Source organism: Ictalurus punctatus, chromosome 25 (assembly GCF_001660625.3).
Source record: "Ictalurus punctatus breed USDA103 chromosome 25, Coco_2.0, whole genome shotgun sequence".
Taxonomy (NCBI): Eukaryota; Metazoa; Chordata; class Actinopteri; order Siluriformes; family Ictaluridae; genus Ictalurus; species Ictalurus punctatus.
Genome location: NC_030440.2, coordinates 3964964 through 3980090, shown reverse-complemented (window position 1 = coordinate 3980090; position 15127 = coordinate 3964964). Strand labels below are relative to the sequence as shown.

At 41.2% G+C, this 15127-nt stretch overlaps 1 protein-coding gene across 1 annotated transcript in view; it reads left to right on the top strand.

Annotated features, from left to right (window-relative positions):
* The window catches only part of fut8b (fucosyltransferase 8b (alpha (1,6) fucosyltransferase)), a 174856-nt gene that overhangs the window by 143362 nt on the left and 16367 nt on the right, over positions 1-15127 (top strand). Inside the window, exon 7 of the mRNA XM_017455408.3 lies at positions 11131-11377. Coding sequence (XP_017310897.1) covers positions 11131-11377 — 247 coding nt within the window. The remainder of the gene's footprint in view (positions 1-11130; positions 11378-15127) is intronic.

Below are 15127 nucleotides of genomic sequence, written 5' to 3'. Positions count from 1 at the left end.
TGATCTTCGGGTCCTCAGGCGGCACTGCATTAAAAAAACAGGCATGATTCTGTGATGGAAATCACTGCATGGGCTCAGAAACACCTCCAGAACTCATTGTCTGTGAACACAGTTCGTCGTGACATCCACAAATTCTGGTTAAAGCTCTATCATGCAAAGAAGAAGCCATATGTGAACATGATCCAGAAACACCGCCGTCTTCTCTGGGCCAAAGCTCATTAAAAATGGACTAAAGCAAAGTGGAAAACTGTTCTGAGGTCAGACGAATCGAAATGTGAATTTCTTTTTGGAAACCATGGACACCACGTTCTCTAAACCGAAGAGGAGAGGGACAATCCGGCTTTTTATCAGCGCTCAGTTCACAAGCCTGCTTCTCTGATGGTATGGGGGTGCATTACTGCCTAAGAAATGGGCAGCTTGCATATCTGGAAAGGCACCATCAATGCTGAAAGGTATATACAGGTTTTAGTGCAACATACGCTTCTATCCAGATTCCATCCCATCTTTACTTCTGAGAGACTCTGCCTCTTTAAGATCCTCTTTTTATAGCCAATCATGTTACTGACCTGTTAGCAATTAGCCTCCAGCTGTTTCTTTTTAGTAACACTTACTTTTCCAGCCGTTTGTTGCCCTGTCCCAACTTTTTTTTAGACTGTTGCGAATATCAAATTAAAAATTTCCTTATTTTTTCCTTAAAATGGTACATTTCCTCAGTTTAAACATTTGATATATTTTCTATGTTCTATTGTTAATAATATATGGGTTTATGAGATTTGCAAATCACTGCATTCTTTTTTTATTTACATTTTACACAGCGTCCCAACTTTTTGGGAATTGGGGTAGTACTACAATTTTTATTTTTTTTTTAGTAACAAAGTAACCAAGTAACTTGTTAACAAAGTAACAAGGCAATGTGTATAAATTGTAATAAAATATCCTGTATACATTTAGGTTACAGTGCACAAAAACATACAAGTGAACTTGTGGTTTCTGCACAGCCACAGAAGGTAAACTTGGAGAGACATCACTTGCTAGTGTGAATTCAGGTTAAGGAATGCAGGAAAAATATTTTTTATGTCTATGTCTTTCTGCACTCTTTATGTCAGAATAGTTGCAGCATTCTTGGTCTCTGCCTGGAGTTTCTCCTGTCTTACACATGCACTTCCTTTTTTACCTTGTCAAGAATGAAACCCTCTCTGTAATACATGTAATATCTTTATTACAAAGGGGAAATCCCATATGAGAGGTTTTCTCCATGCAACATTTCATGCAAAACAAAACAAAGCAAAACAACAATTTTTTACAGATTGACTCAATGACACCTTCATTATGTACTGAAATTCTTTGTTGGAGGGAAACACACTTCCATCATCAGTCAATCTCCTTCTGTACTTACAGTAAGCACTGATTTATTCACTCAGATCTCAGGACACACTGAACATGTCTCTCACTTTGTGTCCTAATGAATAAGACTGCCGGAGGAATCACTTATATGAAACACTTCAGCCTGTGGATAAAAACATCTCTCTCTCTCTCTCTCTCTCTCTCTCTCTCTCTCATGGACTATCAGTATTTCTTATATAAGCCTTATGTAAGTACGACAGGAAGGGATCATTTTACTGTTAAATATTTGATGTCGTATGCAGTGGAGCAAGCTCACTACCTCACTCATGGCGCTGCTGCGTGTGTTTCATTAGCTTGTGACTGATATCAGAAACAAATCCTGCTTTTAAAGATCAGGACACACCAATTAGTGCCTTTATTCTATTGCAATTACCAACTGTCCTGTTGTCCTGTTAGCCGCAGCTCCACCAGAAAGCCCTGCAAGAATGTTAACCAGGTCAGAGAACATTGAACCCATTTCTCAGTTTCTCTCACTGGCTTCCAGTAAGCTGTAAACTGTCACGGCTTATTTATAAAGCACCATGGCTTTATTCAGACTGGCAGCTTAAATCTGCAGACAAACAACTCGTTTGATTCAAGCTAGATTTGTAAGTTGTTTTATGTCCAATTAAAACTCTGGACATTCATGGACTCCATTTGGCAAGTCACATGAAATGTGTTTGTTTGTTTGTTTGTTTGTTTGTTTGTTTGATAGCCATGTAAATCTCTCACAAATTTAGTTTAAATTTTATTTCAGTTTAAATAAGATTACAGTCTATCTGTGTTTAATTTGATTTCAACTACATTTGGTGCACATGGCTGGGACACAATCTTACAAGTATGACTTTATCTACTACTAAAAATTCATTTAAAAGAAATGTAACACAACAATGTGTATAAATTATAATACAGTAGCCTGGATATATTTTGGTTATTCATTGACTCTGTTGGGCAAATCACTTCAAATTTATTTGTTTGTTTGTTCATTTATTTGTCTGTTTGTTTGTATTTATTTACTTATGTATTCATTCATTCACCTAATTTTTTCTATTCTTTTTTATATTTCTTTGTTTGTTTAGGACTATTTTGTTGTTTGTTTGTTTGTTTGTTTGTCTGTTAAGGCAAGTTGAGGAAAAGAGAACCTGGGCCTGTAGCAACAAAGTGTTTGCCTGTCTGTTTTCTTGCTTTATTTTCTTTTATTTTTTATTTTTTCTCTTCTCCAAATACATTTAAAATGTGACTGGACACTTTCTTCATGTAAAACACTGAAACATCATCCACTGAAAAAAGCTACAAATATTTTACTACCTAACTGTCACCTGGATGTCGATATTGTCTGTGAGCAAATGTCCTAACAAACAGATCACATTTGGTCCCTCATCATTTCCAATATGAACATGCAGACCCGGATACATTCAAGACCCAAATAAAGAGTGTTAAATTGCACATGCAAGTTGTTGCATGAACGGCATCACCTGCAAAGTAGATGGAGGAATCAACATTTTAAATTGTATGTGCTAATCATTCCTGATAGCCACACCATGTTCCGATTTTAAAACAGACACCTGAATGATTGACACTGGCTCACTACACATGTGTGTAATTATGCATCACTTACACGTAACATTAAAACCACGTGCCTAATATTGTGAAGGTCCCCCTTGTAACATCAGACAGCTCTGGCTTATCGTGGCATGGACTCCCCAATACCTCTGAAGGTGTGCTGTGGTATCTGGCACTAAGACGTTAGCAGTAGATCCTTTAAGTCCTCTAAGTTGTGAGGTGGAGGTTCCATGGATCGGACTTATTTGTCCAGAACATCCCACAGATCGATCAGATTGAGATCTGGGGAATTTGGCGGCCAACACCTTGAACTCTTTGTCATGTTCCTCAAACCATTCCTGAACAATTTTTGCAGTGTGGCAGAGTATGTTATCCTGCTGAAAGAGACCGGCTGTCCTTCCTTGAACTACTTTTGGAAGATGCCATTTTGGAGATGTGCTCACCCAGTCAAATAGCCATCACAATTTGGCCCTTGTTAAAGGCACTCAGATCCTAAGTCTTACACACTTCAAGAACTGAGTATTCACTTGTCGCCTAATAAATCCCACCCCAGGTGCCATTGCAATTTTATTCACGTCACCTTTCAGCAAGGCCAGATTATCCATATATGGATTGGGCGAGTGTCTTGGGACACCAGCATGTGAGGGGCTCCAAATCTTTAAAATATTTGTCATATTTTCTCTATATATAATTTACTGGAAGAGATGCAAACAGATACAAAAAATAGCAGTTAATACAGCATATATAGTGAGAATCTAAAAATATATGTATATGAATAATTGCAATTGGGTGTATGTGCCCCCTTGTCTCCCCCCACCCCGTCTTTCTTGAGCTTGCCTAATTTGGTATTGTCACGATACCTGTTGGAGACAAGCGTGGACAGACAGGGTAGCGTGCCTAGAAACAATGAAAGAGTAAACACGGGACGCAGATGGAAGTCAGGCGATCAGGCAAACAATCCAAACAAGGCAGGACAGGGAATCGTAATCAAATAACAGGCAGATAAGTTCGAAAAACCAGGAAAATCCAGATGGTAACTAAAGGCTTGGTCAAACAACTGAGTTACTAGAACTGAGCATTTACTTCGCGAGGTACGGAGGTTAACGAGGCCCTTTTATAACCTATGATGCCGCACAGGTATTCCAGCGAACTTGAGCGTGGGCATGGCCGGGAAGTGTAGTCCTTGTCCGCCATGTTTGCAGGCGGCACTGCAAGATGAGTATTGTGGCCACGTGTTCGCCGTGGCATAACAGAGCCCCCCCAAAAGGGCTCACTCCGGGAGCCGAATCCCTCCGAGGCCTCCCTCTCCTCCGGGGTCCCGGCCTCTCTGGATGAGCCGCATGGAAGTCTCTGAGCAGATTCACATCCAGAATGTCCTGGGCTGGGATCCAGCATTGTTCCCCTGGGCCATACCCCTCCAGTCTACCAGATATTCAAGTTTGCCTCTCCTACGTCTGGAATGCAGGATGTTGCGGACGCAATAGGCTGGGTGGCCTTCAATCTCTAGTGGTTCCGGTGGGTGGTCCTCTGGCACCGACGTGGCCAAGGGGCCTGTTATCACCGGTTTGAGAAGTGAGACATGGAACGACGGGGCAATGCGACTGTGCTTCGTTATGTCCAGGCGGTATGTCATCCCATTAATTTGCTTCAGAACTTGGAAGGGGCCGATATACTTAGGCTGGGGCTTCTTTCCCGGGAGGGGTGACTTTAAATCTCTGGTGGAGAGCCACACTCTATCCCCTAGTTGTTAATTGGGGTGCACTAGCCGTTGGTGGGCACATTCTCAGACCTGTTCACACTGGCGGAACCACTCATCTACCGCTGGTGAGTCAGTAGGGGAGGCGTTCCAGGGGAATAATGGCGGCTGGTAGCCCAAGACACACTGAAATGGGGTTAACTGGGTGGCGGAATGCTGTAGCGAATTCTGTGCATATTCCGCCCACAGCAGGAAGTGGCTCCAGTCCCCTGGATTGGTGGCACAGAAGGTTCAGAGGAACCGTATGATCTCCTGGTTAGCCCGTTCTGCCTGGCTGTTAGCCTGGGGGTGGTACCCAGATGTGAGGTTAACGGTGACCCCCAGCTTCTCCATAAAACTGGCCCAGATACGAGACATGAATTGTGGACCCCTGTCACTCACGATCTCCTCTGGGATGCCAAAGTATCGAAACACATGTTGGAACAGGAGTTCGGCTGTGGTAGAGGCGGAGGGGATGGCCGGTAGTGGAATGAGGTGCAGGGACTTTGAGAACCGATCGACGATCACCAGTATCACGGTATTACAATGCGACTCCGGCAAGTCTGTTATGAAGTCCAGGGCCAGGTGGGACCATGGGCGGTCAGGCGGGGGTAACGGTGGGTGATGCGCTGCCGGCGTTATCGGAATGTGCACAGCCGGCACGGCCTGAATGTGCGCAGCCGGTGCGGGCTGGGCAAACGCTGGGGCGGTCTGAAGTGGATGCATAGCTGTAGCGGGCGTCGTCGCGGTCGGAAAAGCGGCAACATTCAGACGCGAACTTGAGCGCGGGCATGGCCGGGAAGTGTGGTCCTTGTCCGCCATGTTTGCAGGTGGCACTGCAAGATGTTGGTATTGTGGCCCCGTGTTCACCATGGTGTAACAGGTATATGTGTGCAATAATTTTTTTTTAGACATTCTCTGTAATGGTTTTGTATGTAGTCCTAATACAGGCCATTTATGATGTAAATGATATTTAGCATGACGTTGCATTGGCATGTAAGTCACATTCAGATCTGAGCATCAGTGTAAAAGCTAGAATGGCATTTGTAGGCCCATGTCTATGTATGATGTCAGGTTTTTTGGTTGGGTCTTGCATTTTTTCTGTAGTATGTGTGGTGAACCTGTACTTTAGCTATATGATCATGTAAATATGTTTTTATAGCCATGGTAAATTTAACCTTTTTACAAGTAAAGTGAGTCGAGGGGGAAATTTCAAGTGTGGTCACCCTAGGGCACCATACTGTGCTAATCTGGGCTTGCCTGTCAGTGGTATTAATGTTATAATGCCTATTCAGGTTGTCTAAGTTGTTTAGAATGTGATATTAAAACAAAATCAACAAATCCAGACACTAGATTGCATTTTGTTTATAAGGTGTTTGTAAAGAGAATAGTAAAAAAAAAAAAAAAAAAATTGTAAAAAGGCTATCTTTTGGTGGAGGCAGGCAAGCACTCCTTATATTCCCCTAGCAGATAGAGTCAGCTTTTTGTTTTAGAATAGAACTTCTTTTATATGAATTTCTGTACTATTTATTCAGTTTTGAACAATGTTTATGGAAATGCAGCTGTGTCAGTTCAGTTTGGTTTGTATTGCAGGCATAATGTTTTTCTTCTCTCAGGTGCAGAGACTATCTATTTCTCTCTCTCTCTCTCTCTCTCTCTCTCTCTCTCTCTCTCTCTCTCTCTCTCTTGCTCTCTCTCTCTTACTCTTTCTGTCTCCAGAGGAGGTGCACTGTGTGTATTAAATAACATTTCTAATCAGTATCAAGCAGATTCCTCTGCTCCTAGCCAACAGAGAGAGTGATAGTGAAACAGAGATGGAAACTCAAGTCTGTGAGTCTGACTCGAACCGCACTTAAGTTGCAAAAAAATTTTTGACTTGGACTTGTGAACAACTGACTTGAGACTTGACTTGGACTTGAAGACAGAGACTCATTTTGGTTTGGCATTCCCGATTACGTTCTCTCTTTACTTCACATGACAGCATCAAACACCACATTTTTCTATTCATTCCTCATTCATTCATTCCCTATCAGTATCTCCCACATCCTGTAACTTGTCCCGCATTTTGACTGGAAAAAAGTTTGAACAGACTAAGTGTGGAAGTGGGGGCGTGCTCAAGCTTTCGGTTTGTGAATGGAGGGTGGAGTCGGAGAAGGTGAGTGGTAAGGATTGCACACCTACGGGGAATTATAGTAATGAATGTTATGTGTTACAGTGAGCCAAGTCGAGAATAAAAGAGAGACGGGTACCTCGAAAGACAGAGAAAGCCAACCAGCACAGAGCCATGAGTGCACGCATGTGTGTCTGTAAAATAAAACCGCTGAAAAGAGAAAGATAAAGAATATAGTGCCTTTTGAGTTGTTCCAAGCCTGCCCCCAGCTTCCTCATTCCCTACGCGAATCTGGGAAAGTGTTACACTAAGGTTTAAGTTATTTTTTTCTCATGTTTCATGATAATATTTCAGTAAATTATAAACTAAAATAGACAGAAAACATCAGTTGCATGGCTGACAAAGCAGTCATACCCAGGGGGCGGTGATCAAATTTGATATTCATCCAATGGCTGTGAAGAAAGTATTGAAGCCTGTCATCAAAGGGCTGTCAGCTTTCTCTCAAACTGGGCTCCTGTGAGGTCAAGCCTTAGAAATCATTTTTGTCCCACTTAATTTTTTTTATGCAGTAATGTTTCTCTTTGTTGCATTGTTTGATACAAAAGACATAAATATAAATAAATATAAATGGGCTGAGTGTACATGTTTCTTATTCGTTTAGACAGACATCAAAATGGTAGGTCTTTGGGTGTTGGAAGTATGGCCCACATTGTCCCACACAAACTTACTACATGTCCCACATTTGGTCCATTTGCATCTGGTCACCTTACTCCGAACGGCACTTTGAAGGGAGAGTAATCAAGCTAGTCATGCTGTAAGATTGCTTCAAACTGAATTTCCAATTAAAAATGACTTATAAATTGAGTTCTGAGTGACCATTATTTTTGAGCACCACACCTTTTAGCCCTCCAAAGCTTTCACAGTGGATGGTAAAGTAAAAGAACCATTGCTAAAAATAGAACAAAGACTTGAGACTTGACTTGGACTCCACCTCAAAGACTTGAGAATTGACTTAGACTTGGACCTCAGGGACTTGTGAACATGTCTGGAGTGAGAGAGTGAGACCATTTGATTACATGTGATTGGTTGACTGTAGAAGATAAAATCCCACAGAGACTTATTATATAGATAAGCAAAAACCTAATAATGATAATGAGTCTTTATTGGTCACATATACATATGCACAGTGAAATTCTTTTCTTCGCATATCCCAGCCTGTTAGGAAGCTGGGGTCAGAGCGCAGGGTCAGCCACCGCCAAGGGTCAGCCACCGCCAAGCCACCACTGCCCATAATCATGAATACCTACATGAATTCAGCAATATATCTGCAATATTCTGCAAACAAATATGATTTTTTTAAACTCTATATTCCAGTAGTCAGATATAGTATGGTAGCTTTCCTCGAAAGTCACAGTAAAAATACACATTTACATTTACATTTTTATGAATTTAGCATTACCGAGGCAGAAAGAATTGAAACACTGACAATGAAACTCAAGCTCTCTGTTTTGGTGTTTTGTTAGCAGTGTAGCCATGATTTACCATTTTAGGGTCAAGTTCAAGAATTTTCAATTCATCATTTTCTATTCACATGCATTCATTCATCTTCATTAGCTGCTTCACCCTGGTCAGAGTCACAGTGCATCCAGAGCCTATCACGGGAATGTTACAGGCACTACACACACACACACACAAACACACATGCATGCTTAATGAGGGGAAATTTAGTTTTGTCAGTCCACTTACCAGCATATTTTTGGGAGGCGGGAGGAAACTGGAGCACTAGGGGAAACCCATGAGAAGAACATGTGAAACTCCACACAACACTAACTGAGCTCAGGATTGAACCCTGAAGTACTACCCCAAATCCTAAACACTGTAAGTTTTCTACATTCTACATTATTTGTGGGTAATCTGGCTTGTTTCCTAACTTGTTATAATTCCTAGGCATCTAGCTGGCGTTACTGTAACTAGCAACCATAACACACTAAAAACCACAGAAGACAGTTACAACAACTAATGCAGCCTTCTGACTGACTGTTCTGCATCTTTTGTAATGGAGTACTTTATAGAAACAATTTTGAGTACCCTAAATTCAGGTTCAATTTGAACTCTAAGGCAAGTTTGATGAATACATTACAATGAAAGCCAAAGAACCACCTGGTCACTGGGTTGTAATTCCCAGGGTTGGGCTGGTCGATTGTAGGCCCTCTGTTGCTCTCCTTAGGTGGCCTCCATTCCATGTGGACATGGATGATGGTGGAGACCTGGTCAATCCGCTCCTGCAGTTCCTGTATGTAATCAACCAGGGACCAGAATGGTGAGTTATGCTCCTCCCATGTTTTGTGGGCAACATCTAGTAGTCCGCGGGGTTGCTGCATGAAGACGAGTTCAAAGGGGGTGAACCCTGTAGAAGCTTGGGGCATCTCCTGGATGTAGGGGAGGAGGAGGTCCTAGTTTCTGCTGTCCTTGTGTACCACCCATCGGAGCATCTGCTTGAGAGTTTGGTTGAACCGTTCCACCAGGCTGTCCGTCTGGAGGTGGTAGACGGAGGTGTTTGACCTGCAACAGCGGACACAGATCACCCATTAACTTAGACATGAAAGGCATACCTTTGTCAGTTAAGATCTCTTTGGGGATCTCTGCGTGGCTGAACAGGAGCACCAGCTCTCTGGCGATTTTCTGGAAGGTGGCCTTTCGAAAGGGAACTGCCTTGGGGTACCTGGTGGCATAGGTGAGGATCACAAGGATGTATTCATGGCCCCGAACTTGGTTAGATGAGTGTCTCACCTGAGGGGGATTGTCCAGCAGTGTCCCCTTTTCCTGGGCCATCCAGGAGCTTCAGAGGAGACCGAGGAGGGTCGGGAGAGTTTCTTCTCTGCTGTCCTCATCATCATCTTCCGCGTCTGCATCTGGAACGAGAGAGAGAGGGAGAGAGAGACGAGTAACATATATGCGTGTGGAGCGTGAACTTACCCCACTGCGGTCACCACTCCCTTTTATAGCAGCCGTTCTTGTACTGGATGCTGGAGAGAAGCCACTCCAATCATTGGCTGCCAGCCATGTGTGTTTCTGCCGCCTGCGTCGCAGCCATGCATGCTCCTGCTGTCCAAAACAATCGAGGTGCTGAAATGGCGCTGTCCAATCAGCACCTCGCCAACAGTTGCGCAAGGAGACCGCTTCATGTTGTGTGTGTGTGTGTGTGTGTGTGTGGGCTGCAGGCCGGCTGTCACAAATAATATTAGTAGTAGTAATAATAATAATAATAATTATAATAATAATAATAATAATAATAATAATAATAATAATAATAGCTTTAATCCAGCTCACTTCTACTTTACAGCAATGTGAACAAGCGAAAATTTGTGGAAATTCTATATACAGAATGAGATGATGATAAAGATGAGAGACATTGTCACCTTGCCATATGATACTCAATGACTTCTGAAGCACCTTTCTCTCAGCATGCTTTGAGCATGTGGGTGTTAAACTCTCTCTATCTCTCTCTCTCTATCTCTCTCTCTTCTCCCCTTGTAATTCAAATAATTGATGAACTCTGCTCTGTTCTGCTGAGTGTGCATATGCAGATTAGCGCGGCAGTTAAATAGCATATGGGTCAGCAGCACTGTACATTTACTGTATGAGCGCAGTATGATGTATTGAGCTTCTATTCTTTACTGTCACTGTATAGGTTTTATGATCACTCACTTTGTTCCCAAGAGACTTGGTAAAATGGAAACACAACATCTTACTATTGTGCATGTAAAACACTATTCACAATATTCAAGTACAACAGGGACAGCTCCAGAGACAACACAATAACCTCAGTATGATATAACCCTGAGCAGAACAAATGTTACATTTAAAGTATAAACCATAAAATAGTTCAGCACATTACATTTTTTAATTAAAAAGATCATTTCAGTACAAATATAGAAACACTGCAGATGCGTACATTCTTCATTCTAAATGTGTTCGCTTATATTTATTATTTATATTTAAATTTGTATTAATGTTTTATTGAGGCACCAGAGAAGCATATGAAAGATCTTATTTTAAATAAATAAATAAACAATAAACGGATTTTGAACAAACACATATGACTGTTAGCTACGAGAAAATCCACTTACATTTGTAAATGTACTCCTTTTTCATTTAACTCTGGTTTGGTGAATAGAATTATGGCCATTTTCTACACCAAAAAGGAGACATCATGAAATAAGGAAACTTTTAGAACAGCCACTATTCTCGGAAGACCCAGGCTGCCCAAAAAATTTTAGTGTATTGTCTGTAATCTGTCTGTGTACGTGAGTATCTTGTCTCATCTTTTGCCCCCTAGGGGAGGATCATGATCGGGACGTGCAGGTGGTGGAGTTGCCCATCGTGGACAGTCTTCACCCCCGACCCCCCTATCTGCCTCTGGCCATCCCTGAGGATCTGGCCCCCCGACTTCAGAGACTGCATGGAGACCCTTCCGTCTGGTGGGTGTCTCAGTTTGTCAAGTACCTGGTGCGTCCTCAATCGTGGCTGGAGAAAGAGATGCAGGAGGCTGGCATCAAACTGGGTTTCAAACACCCCATCATTGGGTCAGTGCCTTTCTCTTGTAAAATTACATGTATTTACATTAGACATTAAAAAATAAGCCATTTTAGTTGCTCGGCGTTGCCAAGTTACAGAATAATGGAAAACAAAAATAGAGACAGTTTATAAGGACAGGAATCAAGCTATATTGATATGAAATCATTATAATTCAAACTATTCTATGATTCTAATTATTAATTAAATTAATATTTTTAAAAAGTCAAATCAAAGAAAAATAAGTAAGGAATAAAACATGACAGGTTATAGGGCTGTTATAGGAAAATACCATAATCAATGATTTGGTAGTTTTCTACGGCAAATGCAAAGCACCCTGAGTTTGATTATTTTCCTATAATAGCATAAAATGTTTTAACAATTTATTAACAATTGTTAAATTAACAATTTATTAAAGAATGACATCACACTTTTTAACAATTTTCATTTCCACTTAATTTTGTGAAGTTGGTTCCTGTTATCATGTCATGAAGTATTTCCTATGTAATAGTCATTTCCAGTGTTGACACTGGAGACTCCTTCTATACATGTTAAATAAACATCTCCTTATGGAAAATTGTCACCATATTAACGATTATAAATTATACATCATCATATCAATGATTATATGTTTTTCTTTGTTAAACAACAACACATTTTTAATCTGTTTTTTATGAGTCTTGGATTGTGTGATGCATCCACCATTCAAGTCCATGTGAATGAGCTGTTACTATAGAAACAATAACATATTAGAACGAGCGCATTAATATAAAATTTTAAATGATTTTTCTTACAGTCAAGAATATTATCTGGGCTGCGGTTAAAGAAAATGAATCAACATCTTTGGACCAATTCAACAACACGTAAGACATAGGTGTCATGTAATCTTCAGGCGATGGATGCAAAGGCAGACTTTATTATTGAAAGTGAAAAACAAATAGTCAAAATAATGAAAAAAACAGAACCATAAACTTAAACAATGGAGACATTCAAAATCATGTAGACTATGAACAAGGCTGAGGAAAACATTACAGCACAAGAGTACAACAACAAATGCTTGAGAAACTGGTGCTGAAACAAAGGAACTTATATAACGGTGATGATCAGGGTGAGGCGGGCACAAGTCAGCATGATTAGGACATGTGACTGGATCATGTGACATGCAGTGGCTGATGGGTACTGTAGTTCAGTGCCTTATAGGGGCTAACCTGACAGAGCCCCCCGCCCCCCAGAAGGCTTGGGTCCGGATGTGTGAAAACAAGTTCAATGGAGGGGGTTCTGGACAGCCAAAGGTCATGTCCCTCAGTTGATCAGGGTTCCTTGAAGCCGTACCCCTCGTTTAGCCGGCAGGAAACCCTGAAGTCCTTCCTCAGGTTATAAGGCAGGTTATGATTTAATTACCAATTAATAAACTGCAATGCGTCGTAAATTAAAAGAAGCCAGGACAGGTAAGAAAAGAAGCGTGTTCCCAAGACAAAGATCCACATTTGTGTAACATATCACAATATCTATGAATATTGCTGGAAAAAATCCATGATCAATTTTACAATTTTAGTTCTTCCTGAATATTTTCCCCAACTGTTAAAGTGCATTAAAAAGGAAAAGAGTATTCGGCACTGCTAGTTAGTATGTTACACCAACTTTAAGGACAAGGTGCAGCTGCTTTTCAACCATCATGGAACTGGTTTGGAAACACTTCCTTAGACAGCAGGATGGTGTGATGGCATGTGGGTTATGGCTTGTGTCACTCTGACCAGGAGCTGAGATTCTTTCCATTTATTTTTTTCAGTATTCTTGGATTTTCTTCCTCTTTTGCAAGGAAGGCTGCACAGGTCACAAGGCCTTTTTGTGCATCCATCAAAATACATCTATTGCTATTGATTTCAATACCAACTTATGGCAAGCCTTATGGCTTGACACACTGTTAGTGTGTGGACATGTCTGTCAGTTGAAAACAAAATATACATTTTACCTCAAATCAAGTTTGGCCTAATTAACATTTATTTTCACTAGAACTAGGTGCCCTAGCCCAACCCCTTTCAGCATGACAACACCCCTGTGCACAAAGTAATGTCCATAAAGACATGGTTTACCAAGGTTGGTGTGGAAGAACTTGAGTAGCCTGCACAGAGTCCTGAACTCAACCCTACAGAACACCTTTAGGATGAACTGGAACACCAACTTTGCACCAGACCATTTTTCCAGGCATCAGTGCCCAACCTCTTGTGCTCTTGAATCGACAAATCCCCACAGCTAAAGTCCAAAATTGAGTGGAAAGCCCTCTCAGAAGAGTAGAGGTTATTTTAACAGCAAAGGGGGGACCAACTCCATATAATGCACATTGTTTTGAAATGGGATTTTCAGTGATCATGTGTCCACATACTTTTGGCCATATTGTGTAGCTATGGTTGGCACTTGTAGTAGCACATCCAGTCTATCATGAGCTGGCTTTTAAACACAGGTCCTTTACCTCCTGCCCCTTTACCCTGTTTGCCTGAATGTTAAGTAATTGTTTTCGTATGTTCTGAAGGAGTTCTACTGTTAGCATTTTGTGAAATGAAATCCCTTTGTTGAAAGATCCTGTATAAAAACATTAAAACATTAACTAAAGGGAAAACTGAAGTACATTTTAGGATCAATATATATACAGTACGTATAGCCTCACTGTTTTCTACCAGGGCTGATTGAAATCAGTACTGTAAGTTACAGCCTGGACTTTCTGCTGACAGACAAGTGATAGCATAATCAAACAGCACTATATACAATTCTGAAGTAAATTTTTACACTAAGAAAAAGTCCTTGTGCAGCTCAAGGTCTCTAGTATGGAGAATACACAGCACTGTGCTGTAATTAGATTTATACAGCAGAGGTCTGGAACAAGATTATGGGATATTCTATCTCCAGGCATAATATTTCTCTGTAGTGGGCGTAGGATATATACAAATGAAGAAGAGCAAAATGTAGTCAAGAGCAGATTAATCCATTAGTGAAAACAGTGTGTGTTTGTTGTCTTATTGTATCCCATTGGCCTGAGTTCCTGACCCAAAACATGTTGTCATTACAAGTGGAAGCTAACTAGCTTTGCATTAGAATGCAAAACTTTATCAAAGCCCACAAGTACCACAGTGAGAATTCATGCCAATCTGTGACATTTTTTTTCATCTTTCTCCCTCCACAAACTGTTACAAGTTTCCTTTCCTGCTTTGATTTTTAACCTCTCCCCACTTTCTTTTCCCTCTTTTATCTCTATTATTCATTCTCTCTCTCTCTCTCTCTCTCTCTCTCTCTCTCTCTCTCTCTCTCTGTGCTACTTGTTTTCAACTCCTACCCCAGTCGTAATCACTGCTGCATCAATTCTACCTTCTCCCCTCTCTCTCTCTCTCGCTGTCTCTCTCACTGTCTCTCTCTCTCCCTTGCTCCACTGGGGACTTGAGTGGAAAGATCAGTGTTAGCCATTAAGGGCTTTCAGACTCCGTTCAGGGTCCAACTGCTGTGCCGAGAGCCAGACAGAAATATGCTTTATGGAGTTCAGAGAGTGATGTGCAGTTCTATTTTTCATGATTCTCTCACGTCCACCAAGTACAAGTGTACAGAGTTAGGGTTCAAGGGCTATTTGCAGAAGTGACAAAATTCTGGTATATTCCATATGTCTCATATTCCAACAGTGTCTATGTCTATGACACCCTTTATTTTGATTGCCACCTAACACCACTTTCTATATAAGCTGGAAAGCATACCAAACCTGATTGAGCAATTCGAAA